The following is a 25,225-nucleotide window of genomic DNA, read 5'->3' on the forward strand; positions in this document are numbered from 1 at the left end:
CGTGGAGATTGTGCGGCGACAGTTGATTCCTTTTGACTTGCCTCCTGAAGTCTGTGATATCATTCTGGCAGCCACGTGTCCCTCCACTAAATCGGTATACGTCTGCAGGTGAAACAGATTTGTGGTATGGTGCACAACAAAGGCTGTAGATCCCCTTTCTGAAGTCCTTTTGTTCCTTCTGTCTTTGGCCCTCCAGGGCTCTGCTCTGAGCACTATTAAGTACTACCTTTCTGCAATCTCGGCCTTTCTCAGGGTTCCTGATCAGTTCAAGTCCCCTGTTGTAATTTGATTTCTCAAAGGCATTTCTCACCTTTTCCCTCCTAATCCTTTTGTGATGCTGCAGTGGGACTTGAATCTGGTTCTTACCTATTTGATGTGCGCTCCCTTTGAGCCGCTGCACAATTGTCCTTAGTTTATTGACTTTAAAGACTGCTTTCATGGTTGCCATCACCTCCGCAAGGTGAGTGAGTGAGCTCCAGGCTCTTTCCTGTAAACCTCCTTTTCTATCTGTTCATCCTGACATGGTTGTGCTTCCCACTACTCCTTCCTTCTTGCCAAAGGTCGTTACTGCCTTTCAGATCGGGCAAACTATCACCTTGCCCACTTTCTTTCCGCATCCTTCCAGAGAGGAAGAGAGGCTCCTCCGTCTGGACCCAAAACGTGAGCTCTCATTTTACCTAAATCGCACACAACATTTCCGGGTGGATGACCAGCTCTTTGTTGGCTACGTAGGCGCCAAGAAAGGCCGGGTTGTACACAAGAGGACTATCTCCCACTGGGTCGTCTTGTGTATAAAAGCCTGCTATTCTCTGGCTAAAAAGGAACCTCCGGTGGGGTTACATGCCCATTCTACCAGGGCGACAGCAGCTACTACTGCATTGGGACGTGATGTCCCCCTTCAAGACATCTGTCAGGCAGCTACGTGTGCTTCGCTGCACACTTTTACTAAGCATTATTGCCTAGACAGCCAAGTCCGGAGAGACCGCTTCTCTGGCCGTTCTGCTCTCTGTGACTTTATGGTGTAATCTTGGTTCGCAGACCCCCCACCGGGATTGGCATTGCTGGGGTATCTATTTCTAAGGTAAGGAATCTATCACTAACTTATCTCTTTCAGATGCACAAGTTACTTACCTTCGGTAACGATATAACTGTAAGAAACATTAGTTAGTGTTAGATTTATTACCGCCCCACCCATCCTCCCCGTTCTGCGAACTGATTTCTAGGGTTAAGGTCATCCCTTTCAGGGCCCTAGTTTCAATGCACCAGTGGTCAGTATCTTGCATGGCTCTGCGTTCCTGGCGCGGAGAGACGTGTACAGAACTGACGCGCGGGCGGCATCTAAGTAGCTGCCGCGATGTCATCCCGGCGATCACGATGCCTACAACTGATGTGGAGCCGCACGACGCCACCTTCCGACGCGCAGGGGTACTGCTGACGGAAACTTTCCGGATCCAGTCTGCGACTGGGGATATTCTAAGGTAAGGAATCTATCACTAACTAATGTGTACAGATATATTGTTACCGAAGGTAAGTAACTTTTACTTCAGGCGCTATATAAAACCTATAAATAAATAGGAAGTCTTTCAAAAAGTGGGGTGGGGCGTTTACTGCAACAGAAACCCACTTTCCTACAGTAATTAGAAAACCAATCTGGGGGGTTGGCTTGTAAAAGTAGCCCAGTGGTAGAGACCAAATTTTAGATGGATTAGAGGTGAGGGTCTCCTGTTACCTCAACAGTGTCCTAACCATTGATGGTCTATGAAAATGAATGACAATGCACTACCCTTCTATGTCCTTAGGTGAGTCGCCTACCCACCCAACCCTTTGCACCATGATTATCTCCTTTGCATTTAACACACTAAGCCTCTTATTCTTAGACAACCAATCCACATATTTGTTACGTACTTGATCCCAGGTTTCCCTCTGCTCTTTAAGGGCAGGCACCCCTGCCAGCACCAAAACATAGGGGCAGGCTGCCGGTGGCATTCCCAACACATCTGTATTTGGCCTAAGATGGATTCCCCTTAATAGGTCTGGTGTAATGCTGCTAAATGGACCCAAATTCGGTCGGTCACCATTAGATCGAAGAATGGGTTCAAGTGTAAGAACAGGGGGAACAGGTGAATTTACCCCAACCGAGGTTTGCGGACCATTGTTAGGTAGAGAAGGCTTTGGCGCTGTATTGGCCTTGGGAAGGAGGCACTCCCTTAGTAGGATGTTTGTTTTACAGGAGGATATGACTAGGGGGTCATCAGGTGGGCGCTGATACAGCTGTTTTCAGTTCAAAGTATAGTAATCCTACCCATCGTGGATGGATAAGATACCTCACCTCTACCTGTCTACCTCCGGTTGCAGCTTTCACTCAGCCTGGGGTACCGACTGAGAGCAGCACCCCCTTCCATAGCTTTTGTCAGGTAAAGGTGAGGTATCTTATCCGTACATGACCGGTACAATTACTATACTTTGAACTGAAAACAACTGTACCAGTGGTTTTGTATTTCCGTATCAGTATTGTTTATTATTTTTCACGATTCACTTGTTTGTGTGCAGCAGCATCTACCTAGGTCCTGACGAAAGCCTTGACACCGTATGGGTCATTATGCACTGTTTTTAACCCTGGCAGTGTGAACAAGCTAATAAAGTATATAATTTGCTCTCGCTAGTTAGTTTCAATCACTTCTTACACAGTAATTTTCTGTTGCGCTGCGCCCTCACAGCAACCTATTCATCATCTGTTGGTTTTAGAAAATCCTGTATATAGTAGATATACAAAATATCCCTGAGCTCCTCCCTCTCAGTGAGGGAGTTGTAGCCCTTGGCGGGACTAGGGTTTTCCGTTAAGAGGAGAATCCCAGATGATGAAGCATGCCACCTTCGGCGTGGGAAGGATTACGTCCTGAATGGGATCATACCACCGGTATCTGTGTGATTCTTTCCAGTATCTGACTGTTTGCCTCGCTGATCTAGACCCAAGGATTTCTATGTTGTATTTGCAGTTGTTAGGGCACCCTTAATTGGCAGTCTCATGCAGGTCATGCCCTGGTGCACCAGTGGTACTCCCACTAGATATCACATTGTTAGAACCAACCACTATGTGCAAGAGGTAACGGGGTGGGATGGTAGGTGCGGGATCAGCTAATACCCACCAGACGCAGAGCCTGACTTTACTACCTTGCTTCCCAATGATAGTCTACGCTCTGTTAACTCAATCTCATTGAAAAGTATGTTAACCACCCTCTCCAACATGCTGTCCAGAGTAGCAGGAGGATGCGCAGATGGTGGGCCAGTACATTTCCTCATGGATGCTTACTTGGCCAAACTGTTACTATTTCAGTTATAGTGGGCAAACACTCACCTCAGACCTCAAAGCCGGCGCTGTTGTGCCACTTTAGAGAGAGTGGGCCCGGTCCAGCCTCTGACAGGTGCAGACTGGCCCGTTCTTGGCTCTGGCACGCACCGGGGCGCAACCCGGGCATGTCCCGCGCAGCAGGGGCCCAACCAACAGAAGTATGCACCTCCAGGCGCAAACAGCGGACATGTGGCGACGGCTGCTGGGTAGGCTGGGGCTTGTGGTCCTGGTCTGCCCATCTGCTTCTGGTAATGCAGGTCGGTGGTTAAAGTATAGAGCTTGGCTGGAAGCTGATTCTAGGCTCTTGTTGCTTGAGTTTGAGATCCAGCACTGACCGACTCCTCCCCGCACCTCAGAATTCTTGGCCACAACGTCCGAGGCCTATCTCTATGACAGAGCGCATCCTGCACTGCTGGGAACAGCACACATTTTCAAGTGTTCTCTGTCCCTGACAGACTTGTCTCAGTCTCAGAATTCTGGGCCGCAAAGTTCAAGCCCCCTTTTTGCGGCAAAGTGCATCATGTTTTTCACTTGCACACCACGTTGTGGGTTCTTACAATACAAACCTGATCTTATTATGTAATGTCTATCGTAATGTTTATGCGTTGTAAATTTGGTGTTTCCTCGCTGTGTTAAGTGTGTGGGTCGAAATGTGTCCCTGTGTTTTACAGGCAGATTGTAATCTACAACACCAATAACTCAAGCTCTCACAAATGCGAGACCTATTGAATTGCAAATGTTTTTTTTTTTTTGAGTGGGCGTTGTTGTCACCTTGATGACGTCAGATGTGCACCCAGGAAGCTCCATTGCGTGGTCTCCGTCTTCAGGCTCTTTTTTTTCCCCTGCCATTAAGCCTGGAAGCTGAGGGGTATGGGTAGCTCTCCGGAAGGACAAGAGAAGAGGAAGTTTATTTTTCCAGAAACCAAGCAACAAATCAAATGGCACTGGAAAAAAAATTGGGCGTTAAAGAGGATCACCTGATCTCTGGCTTTGTCAACCCTAGTACACCACAGGGTCATCTACCACGTGGTCCAGAGAATGCATTTCGGACATGGAGCACACAGCTCATGGTCTGCCCTAAATGCCACAACCGGTTTTCTCAGTAGGATAGCAATTTGTGTCTGGCCGAAAGGGCTCCAAATCAGATGCCTAGGCTGAGTTCTAGCCAAAGATCCTCAAAGTAGGAGAGAAACAAAAGTGGGCGCACTAAGTTATGGCACAAGGGCAAAAGAAGATCTGCAGGCGAGGGGAAGCCTATGATGACAACACAAAGAGTACAATGGTAGGGCTCTGGTGCCGAGGCAATCAACGCTGAGAAGAATGTGCTAAGGAGACAGTCCTCAAAGGATGCCAAGGGCAGAAAACACAGAATACAGCAGGAGAGTTCGGGGATGGAGCCTAAAGAGACCGCAAATACAAGAAGTCTACCTTGACTTCCAAGATGACAGAGCAAACAAAAGGCCCAAAAGTCTTTCTGATGTAAACACAAAGATACTGTAGGAGGCAAACCCTCAGAACTGGCTTCTACTCCGAAAGGTGATCGATAGAACATTAGGGAGAAGTCACCCCACAATGACAAAACTTCACCCAAAAAATGACACTGGCTGTGGATGTCGAAGTAAAAAAGAAAAGTGCTCAATGTAGAGAGGAAGAAGAGATGTATCCAGGCATAAAATAGAGGAAGAAATAGTTCAACTATATCTTAAAGGGATACAAGATTCCACTTCTCCCCTCGAGAGAGAAACTAGTTGATCAAAGTCTACACCAAAGAACTGGAGCTAGGACTACAGGCAACACCAGAGCCAGTACAGGAGGAGGGAGCCATTATATTTATTCCATCTCCCTAGGCTGTCTTCTGTTGCCAAACCTATCTCTGTAAACTACCATGATGGTAGAGGGGAAGCTCATTTCATACTTGAAGTGAAAGCTGTATGAATAGTGGATATTTTAGTGCAGGCAATCCGTTGCATCACCAGATTTCAAAAGTAAGTAGACTAATTAGTTTCCCTCTTTTTTCTTTCTTTTACATCCTTTATCCCTTGGGGTAACACTGCTTTTGTATTTCATGTAAATTGCGAAGCACAAACCCTGGTGATCTACGTGTCTTTGAACTTTCTACTGCAAATGCCACTAGACCCATTCAGCATGTTTTGTGTTTTTTGTGGGCAGAACTGATTTACACGCCTTTGGTAACCATTTGGAGATTTTGACGATAACATATCCCATGTGGAGAAATGCCTTCAGGAATGTTGTAAAATGCACTTGACTGGATCAGAAATGGGTTGTTTAACGTAACTGAAACGTGTCAAAGGCTGTCTTTTACTTTTATGAAAATAGTTTCCCTTCTGTTATTTACAGATAACATTGCTGCAGATGGAGCATAACTTTGATATTGTAAGTATACAGATTTATAAACATGGCATGTATTTAAACTTGTGTTTCTCGATTGTTGAGTAGTAGGTTAAAATACTTGTTTCTTCTTCAGATGAACCATGCCTGTCGAGCCTTAACATACATGATGGAAGCACTTCCTAGGTCATCTGCTGTAGTTGTTGATGCAATCCCAGTCTTTTTGGAAAAGGTAAATATTGCAATAGAAATACAGGAGACAAGCTAGACTTCCCTTTAAGAGCAAATGCGTTCTTTGTCCAGTGTATCGTTTTTGTAACTAGTATGGCTGATAATTTTACTTCAGTGTAATGGAATCTAATCTAGGTTGTGCTTGCAAAAATATTTATTACATTTATCTCAAGATCATAACGCTTAAATGGAACATCAAACATAAGTTTAGTTTTTGTGCTACAGAGAATCTGTTAATCTCCATATTTAATTTTAGAGATGGAGAGACTGTTTTGCTAGTTTTTACAGTTTCCGCAGTGTACTCAAATTGACTTATTGGTTGTAGTGCAGTATTTTGTGGCTGTTTGACTTCGGTTTGGTAAAAAATCCATGCTTATTTTGAGGTTTGTTCATAGTCTTTCTGCATTCCATTCTGTTGCACTTTCAGACGTTGATTGAGAGTCTCACCAGTTAGTACTTTTTTCACCAAATTTCTCTCTTTTAGAGGTTTGTACAGTCCGAAGTACCCTTTATGGTTGTTCTGTTATCTTTAACAATCAATATATCTATATCTAGTTTACTATCCAGAGTTTGCTTCAAGCGTGTCTGTTGTAGGTGCCCTAATTTGGAATTGAATCACCAATGCACTTTGTATGCTCACATTTGTGTAGTTACCTAAATGTTACACCAGTAGTAATCGTAAAGTGCAGGGCTGCTCCACTGAAGTACGTACATCAAGGTATACTTGTATTAGCACCCTCATTTGGTGAGCCTGGTACAGGCAAGGTAACATTCGCACCATGGTGGGTGCAGCCTCCAACTGAGCCAGAGTTTGAAACCTGTTGAGATGCCTTGCCCAAGTAATTTATGCAAAGACTTGGAAGCAACCTACCGGCCCCGGACCTAGACTGCACCTGCCGGGAGTATCTGACATGCTCATCAGGGATGCCTGCCCAACACCTAGCTATTTGAAACATTTGCTTGAAGGTAGCTCAACATACTGTTTCAGGCATGGGGCACAAGGTCACCGAGAACAGCTGCCCAATATGAAACTAAGCATCAGTTGGCTCAAAGGTTACACTATCACCCTTGTACATTTTTCTTGGCCAATCTCATGCCTGTAGGGTGCCTCAATGCCCTTCTTTGGCCCCAGAAGGAAGAGGAGACAGACCACCTTTTCCTTACTACTGATATGCTGATTTAGTTCTTCTCCCAGGCCAAGAACTTGGTCCAGAGTCCTCATCTGTATCCTTTTGGCAAACTTCCGAAATTGTTTGCTTAAGAATGCTCTTGCAGCCTTTAGAGTCTTGAGACAATGCAAACTAAGCTCCATATTTTAACATGTGCAAAAAGTAATCTCTTATTAGAAGTCTAGTGCTAAACACAGTAACTTTTGGGGTTGTTTCTCAGTGCTTCTGTATTTTATGCATCTTATTTTTGACTGAACCATCTGCTTAGATTTTAACATACTATTCTTTTTGTGAATAGAAGAAATTACTCAAGTGTTTGAGTTATTTTCTTTGTCATACTTTATCTGAGTGCGTAACACCCCTGCACCTCCTCAAATAAACTTTGATGCTCATCTTTGCCACCATTAGTTAGGCCCGTGCACAAATTAAGAAACTTGGGCATTAAATTGGATGGCATTATTATTGTGGCTCTGAGGTACTAATGGTAAACAAACTAACTGTGTACAGGGCACTACCCAGTAACCACTGACTCCCCAGAAAAAAATCCTTCCTGTATATCTGTGCCAGAGATCTTTCTCGGTAGAAGTTCCTCTGCTGAACAGAAGATGTGATGAGATCTGGGCAGGATTTGCTGCACAGATGACAAACAGAAAAGTAAAATCCCATCATAGTCTTCCCAGACCAGGTATCTGGATGATGCAATCATTTTGATCAACCAGGCTTGATATCATAGCAGAAGACCTCGTGAACACATTAAAGAGGGAATATGGGACGACTCAGTGTCCAGCAAATCTGTATCTGGTTTAAATCAATCAAAATATCAAGAGGAGAAAATGTCAAGTAAGGTGAAGAGAGACTGGAAGAACTTCAGTTGTCAGCTGCTAAGAAATAAGCTGAAGCACTCTTACGATTGTCAGGCTGGAACTCCTCTTCGCTGTTAATGAGAAATCAGTCTTGAAGGCCAAGGAAGGAATCGTCCTTCCCATATTGAATTGATCAGAGACATTCATATTGCGAAGGAAAACAAGCAACAATCCCAATCTTTACAATATGTCACTTGTCTCTATTGAGTTTAAAAGAAAACGACTCCCATGTGGGTGACCCTACCATTTTGAAAAGTTGAAACGCAAGATAATGGGGATCAAGAGGTCTGCAACTGTCACCGATTTGGGGAACACTATTTCTGTTAGTAGATGAGGAAGCATATCCTTTATGCATTGCGAGAACCAGAAATAACAAACTATTTGTTGGAAAGTGGCTCTGTATATACTGTTCCCAAATAGGTACAGTGTGTACAGAGTCCACAGTCTCCAGAGGTTTGGCAGAGGCTAAAGTTAGATATAACCTTACTCTCTAAAGTGGTAGCTTGGTCGAGCAGTAAGGCAGTATCAGAGGACAGTGTAAAGCATTTGTTGTACACACTCAGTCAGCAAATGGTCTCACACACTCAAGAACTGAACTCTAGGCCAACAGTTTGTATATAAAAATATATGGTTGTTTTATTTTAGAACCAGCAATAGGTATCAAAATATACTTTCTCAGAATGAGATGCTTTAGTTAAATACTTTGCAATAGGCAATTGACTTTTAAATGCAATAGTTAGTTTGTTGCAATAGGCAACACAATTTCAAATACAATAATACATTAAGCTCAATGGGAATTTCAAGTTAAATGCAATTGATTACTTTTAGGATTACTTTTCTAACTCCAGGACTGGATCCTAGATTCAGTCCTGGGACAGTTCTTCGAAACAGGTGAGTAAATACGATTTAGTTACTGTTGGGATTTTTAAGCAATATTTTGGTATTTGAAAAGTTGAAACTTAGCAACTTTTTCTAATGAAATCACCAATGTTATCCTATGGGATGAAATTCACTTAGCAGGTAAGTGGGGTTATTGTTACTTTTTCAAGCACTGTGTTGGATCCTGGATCCGGCACTAGTGTACCACCTGTAAGCAGTTGAGAGAATGCGTTTAGGTTATACAGGCGATTTTTAACAAATCTTTGTAAGTTTGAAAAATCGACACTTTAAAACTTTTTCATCAAAAACCAGGCAATGTTATCCTATGGAAGGAAATTCAAGTTGCAGGTAAAGTATGTTCTCGTTACTTTTGTCATCCAGTGCTGGGCTCCTAGGCTCAGTACTGGGACATCTATCTAAAACATGTAAGTAATTACGTTTTCACAGTTGGTACGATTTTTAAAGAATATTTGTAGTTAGCAAAAATCAACACTTAAAAGAAATTTCACAGAAAAACAGTCAATGGTTGTGAGAAAGTGCCATCTTTCTTGCATGGTATGCCCCACTTTTTGCTGAATTGCTGAATGTACTTTGACTGAGTGTGCCCTGGACTCTTGCCAGTCAGGTGCCCAGGGCCTATGTTCCTTCCCTAAAACAAACAAAACCCAAATTGTCACACCCTGGCCACATGTCAGCCCCTGGTAAATGGTACCCTAGGTTCCCAGGACCTTGTGACCAGGGAATGCCTCTAAGGGCTGCAGCACTCCTTGTGCCACCCTTAGAGGCCCTGCACCCTTACACACACACACACTGCCTTTGCAGGCTGAGTGTTTGGGTGCAAGACAAAAACAAAGTCGACATGACACACATCCCTGTGTGCCATGCCCATCACCTACACTGCCATGGCATACATCAGCCACCCCTCTAGCTGGGTGCCTTATGCCAATGGTGTGGGCACAGGAGCAGGAGCCCTGTGCCCCTACAGTACCCAGGTCCATTCCTGAGCACTGTAAGTGCAGTGCTGCCATTTAAGAGTACATGGTGCTGAGAGCTCGTCAAACACGAACTCCACAGCACCATAATGGCAACACTGAAGACTGAGAAGTTTGGTATCAAACTTCTCAGCACATTAAACCCACACTGATGCCAGTGTGGGATTTAATGTACCCACCCCAGGACAGGGACCCATTGGTCCCTGCCCTTCACCTACCTGTAACACCCCTAAATCTAGTATTTAGGGGCACCCTGAACCTTCCTTCTGCAGATTCCAAACTACAAAGAAGAGCAAGAAGAAAAAAGACCTGCACTGCAGCTGCTAAGAAGAGGAAGACACCAACTGCTTTGGCCCCAGCCCTACCGGCCTGTCAACCCTCGAACCTGCTCCTGCTCCAACCCGGCATCTCTTGTGGCCAGCAACCTCACAAACCCTGGAGGACCTGGCTACCTTTTGGCTCTAAGCTCCTGGGACTCCCATGAGTAGAGGCTCTACTCAAAACCTACCTCTAATCCCTGGCAGCAGCCCGGAACCGCGAACCCAGCACACTCTGCACCAGCCAAGCCTGGCCAGTGCCGGAGTGAACAAAGACCACGAGGACGACCCCACAGCGACTGTGACCCCGAGTCCGGCACCCAAGGACCTCCCTCGACACTCCTGAAGAAGCCTGCAGCCTCAGAACAAGGTTGCCCCCCCACCGCGATCAACAGAGGGTAGGATTTCCCGACACCAAAAGGCACCCCTGCACGCGGCGCCCCACGGCCCCCTGTGCCCAATCCCGGGGTACCTACCTAACCTCCAACTACCCAACTTACCTCTCGAAGTGGTGGTGGCACCTGAAGAATCCTCGTCCCCGAGTTTGCAGTCTTTTTCTAAACCGGAGATTTCCCATTGAAATCAATTGAGCGCCCGAAGGCTCAAAAGCACCCTGCACCCAGCCGCCCGAGTGGCCCTGGCAGTGCAACCTCTACACCTACCTACTTCCCCACTTGCCCTGAGAAAGTGACCAGGAGCCCAGCTCCCACAGCCGCGTGGCTTGCCAGTCAGCAGCCACCAACCAAGGCCCCCCTATCCCTCATAGGATAACATTGGGCCTAACTCCCTCTGCACCCGGCCGCCCTAGAGTCGCTGAGGGTGAACCAACTGTACCTACCTGACCCTGGGGGACCCCAGAGTCTATGCCCAGAACCTCAACTCTGCCAGTCGAGTACTTACCCTTAAACCGATAACTCTATTTTCCTCATAGGGTAACATTGACTGGCTTTTTCCTGAAATTTCTTCTAAGTGTGGACTTTTCAAATCTTAAAATATTCACCAAAAATCAGCCGAGTAACGAAAACGAAATTACTCACCTGTTCTTAGGTGAGCTCCCAGTGCTGGATCTTGGTGCCCAGCACTGACTCTGAAAAATACTTACAACTGTACTTACCCGTAACCCAATTTTCTTCCATAGGAAATCATTGATTGTTTTTCTGTGAAATTTCTTCTGTGTCAATTTCTGCAATCTTTAAATATTCTTTAAAAAACATATAATATCTGAAAACGTAATTACTTACCTGTTTTGGATAAAGGTCCCAGTACTGAGTCTAGGCACCCAGTACTGGATTACAAAAGTAACGAGAACATACTGTTCCTGCAACTTGAATTTTCTTCCATAGGGAATCACTGACTGTTTTCTTTGAAATATTTTCTAAGTGTCAACTTTTAAAATAGCTAAATATTGTTTAAAAATCATTACAGTAATTAAGTCGACTTTCATCACTTGATTCGAAGTACTGACCCAGGACTGAATCTAGGATCCAGTCCTGGAATTCCAAAAGTAATCCTAAAAGTAATCTGTTGCAAATAACTTGAAATTTCCATTAAGCTCAATGCATTGTTGTGTTTAAAATAGAGTTGCCTATTGCAACCACTTGTACCTGTTTACAAAAGTAAATTGCATATTGTAAAAGTATTTATATAAAACATCTCATTCTGAGAAAGTATATTTTAAATCCAATTGTTGGTTCTAAAATAAAACAAGCATATATTTTTTTATATATAAACCATTGGCCTAGAGTTCAGCTATTGAGTGTGTGAGACCATTTGCTGACTGAGTGTCTACAACAAATGCTTTACACTGTCCTCTGATACTGCCTTACTGCTCGACCAAGCTACCACTTTAGAGAGTAAGGTTATATCTAACTTTAGCCTCTGTCAAACCCTGGGGGACTGTGGACTCTGTACACCCTGTACCTATTAAGGAACAGTATATACAGAGTCACTTTCTCACAATGGTTTCCTATGGGAGAAAATTGAGTTAGCGGTAAGTATGGTTGTAATTAGGGTCAGTGCTGGGCACCAAGATCCAGCACTGGGATCTCTCCTAATAGCAGGTGAGTATTTTCAATTTCGTTACTTGGTTGATTTTAGGTGAATATTTTAAAGTTTAGAAACTCCACACTTAGAATAATTTTCAAGTGAAACCAGCCAGTGTTACCCTATGGAAGAAAAGTGAGTTATCGGCTTTTGGGTAAGTACTCGACTGGCAGAGTTAAGGTGCTGGGCATAGACTTGGGGTGTCCCAGGGTCAGGTAAGTATAGTTGTTACACCCTCGGTGGCAGAGGGGCAGCTGTGTGCAGAGTGAGTTAGGCCCAATGTTATCCTATGGGAGGCAGGGGGCCTGTGGTTGGTGGCTGCTGGCTGCTGGCTAGCAGGCCATGCGGCTGTGGGAGCTGGGCTCCTGGTCACTTGCTCAGGGCAAATGGGGAAGTAGGTTAGAGTAGAAGTGGCGCTGCAAGGGCCACTCGGGCGGCTGGGTGCAGGGTGCTCTTGAGCGGTCTGGCGCTCAGTGGATTACAATGGAGAAGCCCAAGAACGAACAAAGGGCTGCAAGCTCGGGGACGAAGATTCTTCAGGTGTGACCACCACTTCGAGAGGTAAGTTGGGTAGTTGGAGGATAGGTAGGTACCCAGGAGTCGGGCACAGGGGGCCGCAGGGCGCCGGGTGTAGGGGTGCCTTTTGGTGTCGGGAAATCTTACCCTCTGTTGATCGCAGTTGGGTGGCGGGGGGGGGGTCCCTGGTTCTGAGGCTGCCGGCGTCAGGAGCGTTGAGGTGGGTCCTTGGGTGCTGGATTCCGGGTCACGGTTGCCGGGGGGACGTCCTCATGGTCTTTGTCCACTCCAGCACAGGCCAGGCTTGGTGGGTGCAAAGTGTGCAGGGTTCGCGGTTCCTGGCTGATGCCAGGGGTCAGTTACTTGCTTTGAGCATTACCACTGCTCGTGGGAGTCCCAGATACTCAGTCACAAGGTAGCCAAGTCCTCCGGGGCTAGCAGCTGCACAGCAGGTCTTCTTTCTTCTTGATCTTCTTCGCTGTTTTCGGAATCTGGATCTAAGGAAGGAAGGTTCATGGTGCCCCTACATACTAAATTTAGGGGCGTTTCAGGTAGGTAAAGGGCAGGGACCACTGGGTCCCTGCCCTGGGGTGGGTACACCCCCTATCCTGCCACTCTCCTGTGGGAGGGGGCAGTGGCCTAGTCCTGATTGGGCAGGGCTCCCCATCTTCAAGATGGCGAGAGCACGGAGATGTGCTTCACTTCGCCTCCCCCACCTGAGGGGTGGGGTTGGCAGAGGCTGGCACACCCCCTGTCCTTCCTTGGGGTTTTTGGCCAGTCTTCCCGCCAGAGTGGGGGTTTAGAACCGGTAGGGGCCAGTTGCTGAGTACAGCCAGTGGCCTGGAGAAGCTCACAAAGGCGGCATGCCTTTGAAGCTTCCCCTGCCCATCCTGCGGGAGGAGACCTAGCACCTCGCCCAGGATGTGCATTGTTGCAGGCCCAGGAGAGCGGATGGCTCTCTACCCAGGGGTCCAGCTAAATGTCTGCTGTGTAGCAGCCTAGGCAGCCCCTCGGACAAGATGTGAATTGTAGGTTAGATTTAGGGGGTATCTCTAAGATGATCTCTGTCGTGCATTGTACATTACATCCCACACTGGCATCAGTGCAGGTTTAATGTGCTGAGAAGTTTGATACCAAACTTCTCAGTCTTCAGTGTTGCCATCATGGTGCTGTGGAGTTCGTGATTGACTAGTTCCCAGCACCATATACTCTTAAATGGCAGCACTGCACTTGCAGTGCCCAGGAATGGACCTGGGTACTGCAGGGGCACAGGGCTCATGCTTCTGTGCCCACACCACTGGCATAGGGCACCCAGCTAGAGGGGTGGCTGATGTATGCCAGGGCAGTGTAGGTTGTGGGCATGGCTCACTGTGTTTTGTCCTGTACCAAGACACTCTGCCTGCAAGGGCAGTGTGTTTGTGTTAGGGTGCAGGGCCTCTAAGGGTGGCACAATATATGCTGCAGCCCTTAGAGGCCTTCCCTGGTCACAAGGCCCTGGGTACCTAGGGTACCATTTACCAGGGGCTTACATGTGGCCAGGGTTTGCCTAATTGGGTTTTAGGGTTTAGGGAAAGAACATAGGCCCTGGGCACCTGATTGGCAGGAGCCCAGGGCACACTCAAAGTACATTCAGCAATTCAGCAAAAAGTGGGGCATACCATGCAAGAAAGATGGCACTTTCTCACACTATTACCTACAGTAAAAACCTGGTATTTTAAGCCAAAGCGGTCTGCTGTCTGTCCCAGTTATAAATCTTCACAAAAGCATTTTGTTTTAAATTTTCTGTCTGTTACAAGTGTAGGATGCCGGCTCTTTATATAGTGGGCCAAAATGAGGTACACCGTGTAAAGAGTCAAGGCAATCCTTATTGGTGTACAGAGGTAAAAATGATAACAATAAAGGCTTTCTTTTGGGGTTGTGTATTTGAGCAGTTTAGGCTTATCCATAAGTTTGTACTCACAGAGGCAATAAATGACAGTCACTCAAGAATAAATTCGAGACCAATTTAGAAAAGTTTGGTGTATTTTTATATAAATTTGTTATCAAGTAGGTACTTTTTTAAATATGAATTTTTACAAAATATAATAGACCTCTAGCTGCAGATTCCTTACGGTTACGTTTCCCAGCCGTCAGACTGAATCCAGAAGATTTTTCATCGAGCAATACTGTTTGGCGCTGTTCAGTGGCGTTGGTTGGCTCCGCGTGACGTAGCGGCATCATCTCTGCTGTTGTGATGTCCACGTCACCTATATAGACACCACCTCTGTGTGTGGACATCAGTTATTTTCTTTCTGTACCAGTTGTCTGATAGTTTTTTTTGATGTGTAGGATGTCCAAGAAGACTTCTGGATTCAAGCTGTGTGGTGCCTGTCACCGTGCTTTGTTATACACGGACTCGCATCTGGTTTTTCTTTCGTGCCTGGAGCGCGACCACGACTCGAAGTCTTACTTCGACTGCCGGCCTATGGCTCTGAAAGCTTTAAGGGAGCGGTCCCTAAAGCTGCTCGGGGCCCGTGTTTAGCACTGCGTTATAGGCCTCGAGGGTCTTGTTCTCTTTCTTGGTCGAGGGTAAGGTCCGGCGCTGCTCTGGGAGCCCCAAATCTACGTCCTTTCATTCAGTCTCCGAGCCGGTCATGTAAGAAGCCTAAACAAAAGAAGTTAAAGCATGCTTCAACCTCTCCCCATTGGTCGGTAAGCCGACACGACCGAGTAGTCTCAGCGTTCCAGACCTTGTTTGGCTGAACCTGCACCTGCGTCAGCTCTGCGCTTCCCGCCTTCCCAGGTGCCAGAGCGACCCCTGCCCAGCTCAAGGAATTTTATGATGCCATGTGCCTCATATTTGGGCAGCCTGACTTTCCGGACATGCCTTAGGGCCCCGGAGGCTCAGAGGGAGCTCCATCTGGTTCCATGCCGGCTGCTCCTATGACGACCCCTCCCACCCCCCAATGGATCTAGTAGTGGATCTAGGCTGATGCTGGTCATGCCACTGCGAGCTGGCCTCTACGCCGAGACTCCTGGTGCCCACTGGCGGTGCCAGCCCCATTCACATCCCCAACGACCCAGAGCCCGATCGGCGCAAACAGCACCCTTGGGTCCTAGGTAGTTTCCTCAACCTTATTTTGAAGGGCTAGGAAGATTGGCGGGGCCGCTGGGCCCTTTGCAACACTAGCCAGAGCAAGAAATGGACTGATATGAGGAATTAGGTGAGGTCAGTGGACTAGATACTTTTCCAGATTTCTGTTTGCTTTGCCCAGCCTACTGTGCCTATGGAGGAGGGAACTTCATTTGCTATGGTGGGGTGAAGGGCAGCTGAGGTCCTGAAACTTCAGCTCCCTTTCTGTGGCAGTCAAGATGATCACCTTGACGGAGGCCCTACAGCAAGGTGTCTCGTCCTCTGAGCCCCTCCTGCTTTTTAATGAGGCCTTGACTGATGTTCTACTGGGGATGTGGTTCAAACCCAGCACAGGGGCTCCTGTGACTAGGACAATATCCTGCCGCCATCGCCCATGCACAGGTGACCTAAATTATTGAAAACCTCCTTGTTGATTGAACTTCGCCTGATGTTTGACTGATTTGGATAATACATTTCTTAGACCTTTGTTCAGGCTAAATTTGGTACATTGCTTATTGGCCTTCCCAAGAGGGTGATACCAGGTGTAAAGCTTTGGACCTCGTGGTTCTGATTTGTTTTTAGATGAGGATCCAATGCCTTACATCATATTTTTTTTAAACCATTGTTATGCTGATTCATGGACCAAGTTCATTTTACACAAGATGAATCATTTTAAAAGATGAATTTTACTGACACCAGGCTGCCCTTTACATACTTACAAATGCAATCATCTGAAAGTACTTGTTTTTATATTGTAAGCTTTTAAATGGTGCTGTTGGATAAAGGTCGCTGATGTCTTTTTAACTTACTCATTTACCGTTTTGTCCTGAGTGTTTTATGTTTTTTTACTGAAATCAAAGTAAAGAGAAATTAATGAATGACTGTTCTACATATTAATAGGTGACGCCCGCTGTTTCCAAGCAACTTAGCGTTTGGCGGCTATGAATGAAATTCTTTTTTTATTCCACACACTAGTTTCTACTCTACATTCTGAAAAAGTTATCTACTATAGCATGAAGAAAACCTAATTTGAAGAAAATACAGCAGTGCCTCTGTGAAATGCATTTCGGATTAAGAAATTCCAGCATGGCTTAAACTGTACATGCTTGTGATCAGTGTCATTGGGAAAATATTTTTATACATGTATTGTGTGGCTACCGAATAATCATTTTCTGCTAGGTCAGTCGTTTATTTTAAGGACTCTAATGTTGTAATGGTGCTGCTTTCTTGTGTTTCTTTCAACTTGGTCACATCTGGCAGTTACATTTCTCCTGTGGTGCATTTCTGGTAGATGCATAATCTTGAAACAAATGGTGCCATAGCAGAACATGTACTAGTCCCCACTTCTCAGTCTCCCTTTTGCCGATAGTCTTGAGCCTCCAAACTTAAGTGTGGTTCTTTTTAATTTAATTGCAGTATGTGCCATGAATGTCAAACCATTACAAGCAATGTTTTAGAATGCTCTTTACAGTGATCTCCCCATGACCAGTTCAAATAATTTTCCGCCTCATCTTTAGTCTCTCTGGGTGCCAAACTGAAAGTCAGTAAATCAATGTGCCTAACTTGAAGCTCCACCATTTTTACTTTTGCCATTATCCCTTTTGCTGTTTAATATATTTCAAGCTTGCCTCATTGTTCTGCCTTCCAGATGCACCTTACCAGAACACACATTTGTGGTCTTGTATAATTATATTAAAACTCTTCATGTTATAAAACACTCAAAATGATTTTCTGAAGATTGGTTACTCAAGGTGTGTTTGAATAAAATGTTTTGTAATGCACTCAATGCCTTCAATTGTTGTTCTTCATAGCTGCAAGTTATTCAGTGTATTGACGTTGCAGAGCAGGCATTAACTGCACTGGAAATGCTTTCTCGAAGGCACAGTAAAGCCATTCTACAGGCGGTGAGTACAGTAAATATATTTTTATGAAAAGTACTTTTATATTGAAACAATATGGCCTTCTAGAGAATCCTAAGATTTTTTTTGTTTCTTGCAGAAATCTCATGCCACTATTAGAAAAGCTAAGATTTGTATTGGCTAACTGCTGTTAACCATCTCCTGCTCCCTGGTTCTCTTTTGCAGTCAGGCAGATTTAAAGAGGAAGATTAGCTTTAAGGCCATTAGGAATTTTGGTAAAAGGAATATTGTAATGTGTTTTAGGACTGCTGATGAAAGTGTTAAAACCGAAAAGGGGTGAAAAATTGTTTTGAAGAGAAATGAGTATTTGTATTTCTTTTTTTGGTGGAGTATGACTTTTATTAAAATGGAAATTCCTTCAGAGCAAAGGAAATGCACGGAGGAATATTTGAGCTAAATTCTGCCAAAATGTTTCATATACGGAAACCATGTCTACCTCCATCAGCAAAAACATTTGCAACCAGCTGATCAACAAACTGTTTATGAATCTGTGGAATTGTACCTTTTTAGGGGTACACAGGTGCATGGTCACCCTTTTGTCCACGGGTTCAAAGACCAACAAAATAGAGATCGGCACTGGAGTTGGAAATAAATAATAATAAGTTTATTATTCGCTCATGAGTGGGACCACATCCACAAAGCACTCTCGTGCTGCCTGAGGTAGTACCCTGAATTCACAGAACACACGTCTTTGATATACACGTTTTGTGCATTGTAAGCATGTGAACAGAAATAGGGAGAACAAGTTTTAGGAATAGTTTTCAGCAAAGAAGGATAGATGAAAACCCACATGGTCCGCAAAGTGGGAGGGGGAGCAGGAGTGCTTATTGTAGCAGTAAATGATTCTCAGTTAACATCTGAGACCTGGTGTTCTGACAACTACAAATTCTCAGCACGTACATTGCTTTTAGCTGAGTCAGGGAGTCAACTAAAATAGCACAGGCAGAAAAAGACGAGCAGCACAGGACGGGAGAATTACGAAGGAAACTAAATGGACATCGCAGCCAAATTGGCTGTTGCTTATGCCAAGTAAAATATTGTACGTTTTTCACAGACTTCCCTTTTGGCATAAGCTAAAACATTTTCTTATGCTTCTAAAGGGGTACGATAAATGTCATGTATATCAATCAGCATCTTATCGCTGACTTCTCGGTGTATTGCTGAATGGGCATTTACATTTTTTACATTTGTTTTGGCCTACATTGGATACATAAACAACAAGACAAGAGAATAGCTATAATTATGATCTGAAAGAAACACTTGGTGATAGATTCATTACCTTAGAATTAATTACCCCCAGGCGTCAGACTGGATCCAGAAAGTTTTCGTCAGCATTACCCCTGCTTGTCGGTAGGCGTCGTAGTGCGGTTCCGCGTGAGTCATTGGCGCTGGAATGACACCTCTGGAGCTACTTAGACGCGCCCACGCATTGACGTCAGTTCTTTCTTTTTCCGCGCCAGCAAGTGCAGATCCGGGAAGAGCAAGTACCCCCATTCACTTTTTGACTGAGTTTTTTCAAGATCTTTTGTCTCAATTTCTTCGAGTCAATCGTCTCCTGGTGTCGTAGGGATGGCCGGCTCTAAGAGCTGTGGGGACTGTCACCGCATGATGTTGGTGACGGACCCACACCGCGTGTGTCTCTACTGCCTGGGGCGCGACCACAACTCCAAGTCGTGCCCCCGACTACTTTATGGGAGCGGTCCTGAAAGTTGCTGAAGTCCAGCAGTCGGCTCCGCGCCGCTCAGTGTCCCGGTCCCGTGGGAGGTCGAGGGACCGGTCGCAGAGCAGTCACCATCGTTCCTCTGGATGGAAGTCTTCGCACTCTGGGTCAGGTAAGTCGAAGCATTCCAAAAAAGTCGAAGCGTCGTTGCTCCTCGACTTCCCGTCGCAGCTGAGGGTGCGGGTGGTGCCAAACCCCACTGCTCAGGTGCACGAGTTTATTGCTGCCATGGCCCGCCTCTTTGGGCCGTCTGGCCCCGTTGGTGCACCTACGGGCCCGATTGGAGGTCCTGTCCTTCCATCGCTGGCGGCTCCCGCCTCAGCGTCGCCGGCAGCTCCGGCCCTGGTGCCGCAGGACCTCCCGGGAGCGGACCCCGGCGGACGCCAGTTGACCTTATAACACCTCCACCGACGTCGACCCCACTGGCACCACCTCCGTAGTCGCCCTTGGGACTACGTCGTCCCCAGTTTCAGCCCTGAACCGGACATGGTGCCGGATCGGTGCCACTTTGCGCCGATTCCGACGCCGATGAGGGCCTTTTTCCCCTATGTCCGTCCTCCTCTTTATTTTCAGCCTGTTTCGCAGACTTCGGAGGAAGGGGAGGACTGGGAGGGGTCTGAGGACCCTCTCACACAATAGTGTGATTATGATCCGGACTGGGTAGAGTATTTGGGGGATACCAGTGGTCTTGACACCTCACCTGGCCTTGGCATGTTGTCTCCTCCTACCGTGGCTACGGAGGAGGAAGCCCGTTACGCAATGGTAGTACGTAGGGCAGCTGAGGCCCTCCACCTCTAACTCCCTAGAGTGGCAGTCAGGACTAACCTCCTGACAGAAGTGATTCAACCGGCGGCAACCTTTAATGACTAACTTTCTGACGTCCTTTTGGGCACTTGGTCCAGGCCCAACACAGGAGCTCCTGTGGACAGGAACGTGGCCTCCTGCCATCCACTAGCTCTTAGTGACCCCCCCCCCCCCCCTCTTGCTCTCAACACCCCACTCCCGAGAGCTTGGTTGTCCTAGCCTCTGCTTCCCAGAGCGCGTTTCCTTCCGCACCTCCGGATAGGGAATCCAAGAAGCTGGAGCAGCTTGGCAAGAAGCGGTTTTCATCTGCCAGCTTAGGGCTGCAGTCGGTGAACACCGCATGCCTCATTGGCCGTTATTCCCACTCTCTGTGGGATACGGTAAAGCAGGTGCTGCCCAACTGTCCGGAGGAGGCACAGACAGTACTCTTCCAAGCTATAGTAGTTAGCAGAGAAGCAGCAAAGTTCACTACTCGTTGTGGGCTGGATACCGCAGACTCGCTGAGCAGGGCGATTTCCACGACGGTGGCGCTTCGGCGCCACGCCTGGCTGAGGACAGCTGGCTTCTCGGGGATGTCCAGAACACCTTGATGGACATGCCTTTTGATAACATTCGCCTTTTTGGCAATAAGGCAGTTAGTGCGTTGGAGCGTTTTAAGGACTCGCGGGCTACGGCCAAGTCCTTGGGCCTGTCGGCCACTCTCCCTCCTCCGGCTTCTGCTTTTCGCTCTTTTCGTGGCCACGGAAGGGGTGCCCCAGCATGTTCGTTCCAGAGCCACAGGCCTGCACAGCAGCATTCTCAGCGCTGCCGCGGACGTGGGAACCGTCGAGGCGGTTCTGGGGGCCAGCAGGCAGGTCAGTCCACCTCCACCCCGCAGCATCCACTGCAAAGCCTTCCTAGTCCGACCTTTCAAGCCCATCAAACGCCAGTGGGCAGCAGAATTCGCCATTATCTCCTCCACTGGCGCAAGCATCACATCGGACAAGTGGGTGCTGCAAATTGTCCGAAGTGGCTATTCCCTCCCCTTCGAGACTTCCCCTCCAGCCATGCTACCTCATTACCAGCGCATGTCGGGGGACCATCTTGTGCTTCTTCAACAGGAAATCACGGCCCTCTTGGCCTAGGGGGCCATTGAGCGCGTTCCTGGGACAGAAGTAGGTTGTGGTTGTTATTCCCACTACTTTCTGGTCCCAAAGAAGGACAAGGCCCTGCGTCCTATCTTAGACCTTCGGAATGTCAATCGCTTCTTCCGGAAGGAGAAGTTCAAGATGCTCACACTTGCTCAGGTCTTGTCTGCCCTAGACACGCAAGTGTGGATGGTAGCGTTGGACTTGCAGGACGCTTACTTTCATATCCCCTACCTGCTGGCCCACCGGCATTAACTGCGGTTCACGGTAGGCCATGAGCACTTTCAGTTCACTGTACTCCCCTTTGGCCTTACCAGCGTCCTTCGGGTGTTAACAAAAGTGATGGCGGCTGTCGCAGCTCATCTGCGCAGATCAGGGGTTCCAGACCTCCCCCATCTCGACGACTGGTTGTTTAAGGCGAACTCGCCCCAGGCAGTCGTCTCCCACCTCCAGGCTACGGCTGACCTCCTGCATTTGCTGGGGTTCTCCATCAACGTGCCGAAGTCGCACCGGATTCCCTCTCAGAAGTGCCTCTTCATCGGAGCGGGTCTGGACTCGGCGCAGTTTCGGGTTTATCCTCCCGAGCAGCGAGTCCGGGATATTCAGGCGACGATTCCAATCTTTCAGCCTCTATCCCGGCTACTGGGCCTGATGGCCTCCTGCATCCTGTTAGTGGATCATGCCAGATGGCATATGCGGGCTCTGCAGTGGGACCTGAAGTTCCAGTGGGCACAGCATCAGGGCAACCTGTCCGATCACGTCCAAATCTCGGAGGGCACTGCACGACAACTGCAGTGGTGGCTCCCGAATCGCGATTGGGTCAATGACAGATCCCTCTCCCTTCACCAGCCGGAACACACAGTTGTGATGGACGCGTCTCTTCTGGGATGCGGTGGCCACCTGGGAGAGGTGGAGATCAGAGGACTCTGGATCTCCGGTGGAGTCCTGGTTCCATATCCACCTTCTGGAGCTTCGGGCAATCTGACTTGCACTGAAGGCATTCCTTCCCTCTGTCAATGGGAGAGTAGTGCAGGTGTTCACAGACAACACCACCGCCATGTGGTACTGCAACAAGGAAGGCGGGGTGGGGTCGTGGACCCCATGTCAGGAGGCTCTGCGCCTCTGGACATGCCTGGAACATCAGGGCATTTCCCTGGTGGTTTAACACCTGGCAGGTTCTCTGAATGCCAGGGTGGACGAATTCAGCCGCCAGTGCATGATGGATCACGAATGGCGTCTGAACTCGGATGTGGCGCAACGTCTTTCAGCAGTGGGGAGAGCCTTGATTAGATCTATTCGCCGCAGAAGAGAACTTGCAATGTCAGCAATTCTGCATATTGGAATTTCCAAGGTGGCACTCGCTTTTCGTCACGAGTGGAGTTGCTCTCTACTATACGCCTTTCTGCCTATACCACTTCTGCCCAGAGTGCTGAAGAAGATCAAGCGCGACCGGGCCCAAGTCATTCTTGTGGCTCCAGACTGGGCTCGAAGAGTATGGTATCCCGAGCTGCTCGGCATGGCTCTCGATCCCCCGATCCGACTGCATCTTCAGGAGGATCTTCTGTCGCAGCACCAGGGGACGGTCCTCCACCCAAACCTGTCCAGCCTCCACCTCCTTCCGTGGAGATTGAGCGGCGGCAGTTGACGTCTTTTGACCTACCTCCCGAAGTTAGTGATGTAATCTTGGCAGCCAGGCGTCCCTCCATCAAGACGGTATACGCCTGAAGGTAGAATAAGTTTGTGGCATGGTGCACAGCAAAGGCTGTGGATCCCCTTTCTGCTCCTCTTTCAGAGGTCCTTCTATTCCTCCTTGCTTTGGCCCAGCAGGTCTCTGCCCTGGGCACTATCAAGGGCTATCTTTCGGCCATTTCAGCCTTTTTACAGCCTCCAGGTCAACCATCCCTTTTCAAGTCCCCAGTTGTAAATAGATTCTTGAAAGGCATTATTCATTTTTTCCCTCCTGTTCCATTCATAAAGCCTCAGTGGGACATGAATCTGGTTCTGACATATCTGATGTGTGCTCCCTTTGAGCTACTTCACAACTGTCCTCTTCGTCTTCTCCCTTTAAAGACCGCTTTCCTGGTGGCCATCACCTCTGCCAGAAGAGTGAGTGAGCTCCAGGCTCTTTCATCTAAACCTCCTTTTCTCTCTGTCAATCCGGACAAAGCGGTTCTAAGAACTCGTCCATCTTTTCTGCCGAAGGTTGTCACTGCCTTTCATATCGGGCAGACCATCACTTTGCCCACCTTCTTTCCGCCTCTGCATCCCTCTAAAGAGCAAGAGAGGCTCCACCGTCTGGACCCAAAATGTGAGCTCTCATTCTACCTGAACCGCACACAACAGTTCCGGGTGGATGACCAGCTCTTTGTTGGCTATGTGGGCGCCAAGAAAGGTCGGCCCGTGCACAAGCGGACCATGGCTCGGTGGGTCATTCTGTGCATAAAGGCTTGTTATTCTTTGGCTAAAAAGGAGCCTCCGGTGGGGCTGCGCGCCCATTCTACCAGGGCAATGGCAGCCACTACTGCTTTGGGATGGGGAGTTTCCTTGCATGACATCTGTGAGGCAGCTACGTGGGCCTCGCTGCACACGTTTACCAAGCATTACTGCCGGGACAGCGAAGTCTAGAGAGACTGCTTCTTTAACCGTTCTGTTCTCCATGACTTTCTGGTATGATCTTGGTTCGCAGACCCACCACCGGGGTTGGTATTGCTGGGGTATCTATTCTAAGGTGAGGAATCTAACTAACGTGTTTCTTTCAGATGAACAAGTTACTTACCTTCGGTAACGATGTATCTGTAAGAAACATTAGTTAGTTAGATTCCTCACCGACCCACCCATCCTCCCCGTTCTGCGAACTGATATCTAGGGTTGAGGTCATCCCTTCCAGGGCCCTAGAATTTTTTGGCACCAGTGTCGGTCTCTTGCATGGCTCTGCGTTCCTGGCGCGGAAAGCTATGTACAAGAACTGACGTGAGGGCGGCGTCTAAGTACTCAGTCATCCCGGCTATCATGCCGACGACGGACGCGGAGCCGCTGACGCCGCCTAGCGACGCGCAAGGGTATTGCTGACGAAAAATCTTTCCGGATCCAGCCTGACGCCTGGGGATATTCTAAGGTGAGTAATCTATCTATCTAACTAACTAATGTTTCTTACAGATGTTCGAGGCATGTGGGCTGCTGAATTCATATCTGTGCATAGATCGCCGCCTAGTGTTGGGTCCGGATGATTGCACATTGTGTATCCTGTGAAGTATCCTGAGATGGGTGACTCCTCCCCTGGACCATAGTGCGCATGGGCATGCCATTGGGTTCGGATGCAACTATCTTAGCTCAACTTCGGAATACTTAGTTTTAGGCCAAAAGGCCTATAGTTTCGTCGGTACAGTTACCGTTCGGTGTCGACTACTAGTTCTAGTGCTCCACACCCTCTTCCGACTTTCGGACCGAATTGTTCCAAACTTCGACGCTCGATTGACGATGGAATCGAGAACTCCGTTCAAGAGGTGTCCGTTGTGCCACACCAAGTACCCTCACATCGACGTCCACCCAGTCTGTAACAAATGTCTCTCGCCGGATCACGACGAATCGAAATGCATGGCCTGCGCGCGGTTCCGATCCAAGAAAACTCTACGGAACCGACGGGTGGTGAGGCTCGAGGCGCAGCACTCAGCGCCCGCACCCACCAACATATTCAGCACCGAGGACGAGGACGCCGAGAGCGTGGAAGAAATAGTGTCTAGCCCCGCTTCAGAGCATGGTTCCCGATCGGACGACGATGACGAAGAGCTCTTTCAACGTGAAGAAGCCGTCGACGAGGTAGGGGACTTCGACGAAG

General features: G+C 47.7%; 1 protein-coding gene across 15 annotated transcripts in view; it reads left to right on the forward strand.

Annotated features, from left to right (window-relative positions):
* Positions 1 to 25,225, forward strand: part of TRIP12 (thyroid hormone receptor interactor 12) — a 1,120,962-nt gene that overhangs the window by 245,420 nt on the left and 850,317 nt on the right. For all 15 annotated transcript variants that reach the window (XM_085634980.1, XM_085634991.1, XM_085634979.1 and 12 more), the window contains 3 exons: positions 5,708 to 5,743; positions 5,835 to 5,930; positions 17,632 to 17,724. In XM_085634980.1, the coding sequence (XP_085491106.1) occupies positions 5,708 to 5,743; positions 5,835 to 5,930; positions 17,632 to 17,724 (225 nt within the window). The remainder of the gene's footprint in view (positions 1 to 5,707; positions 5,744 to 5,834; positions 5,931 to 17,631; positions 17,725 to 25,225) is intronic.

The sequence above is a fragment of the Triturus cristatus genome, chromosome 11 (genome assembly GCF_964204655.1).
Source record: "Triturus cristatus chromosome 11, aTriCri1.1, whole genome shotgun sequence".
In the NCBI taxonomy this organism is placed as follows: Eukaryota; Metazoa; Chordata; class Amphibia; order Caudata; family Salamandridae; genus Triturus; species Triturus cristatus.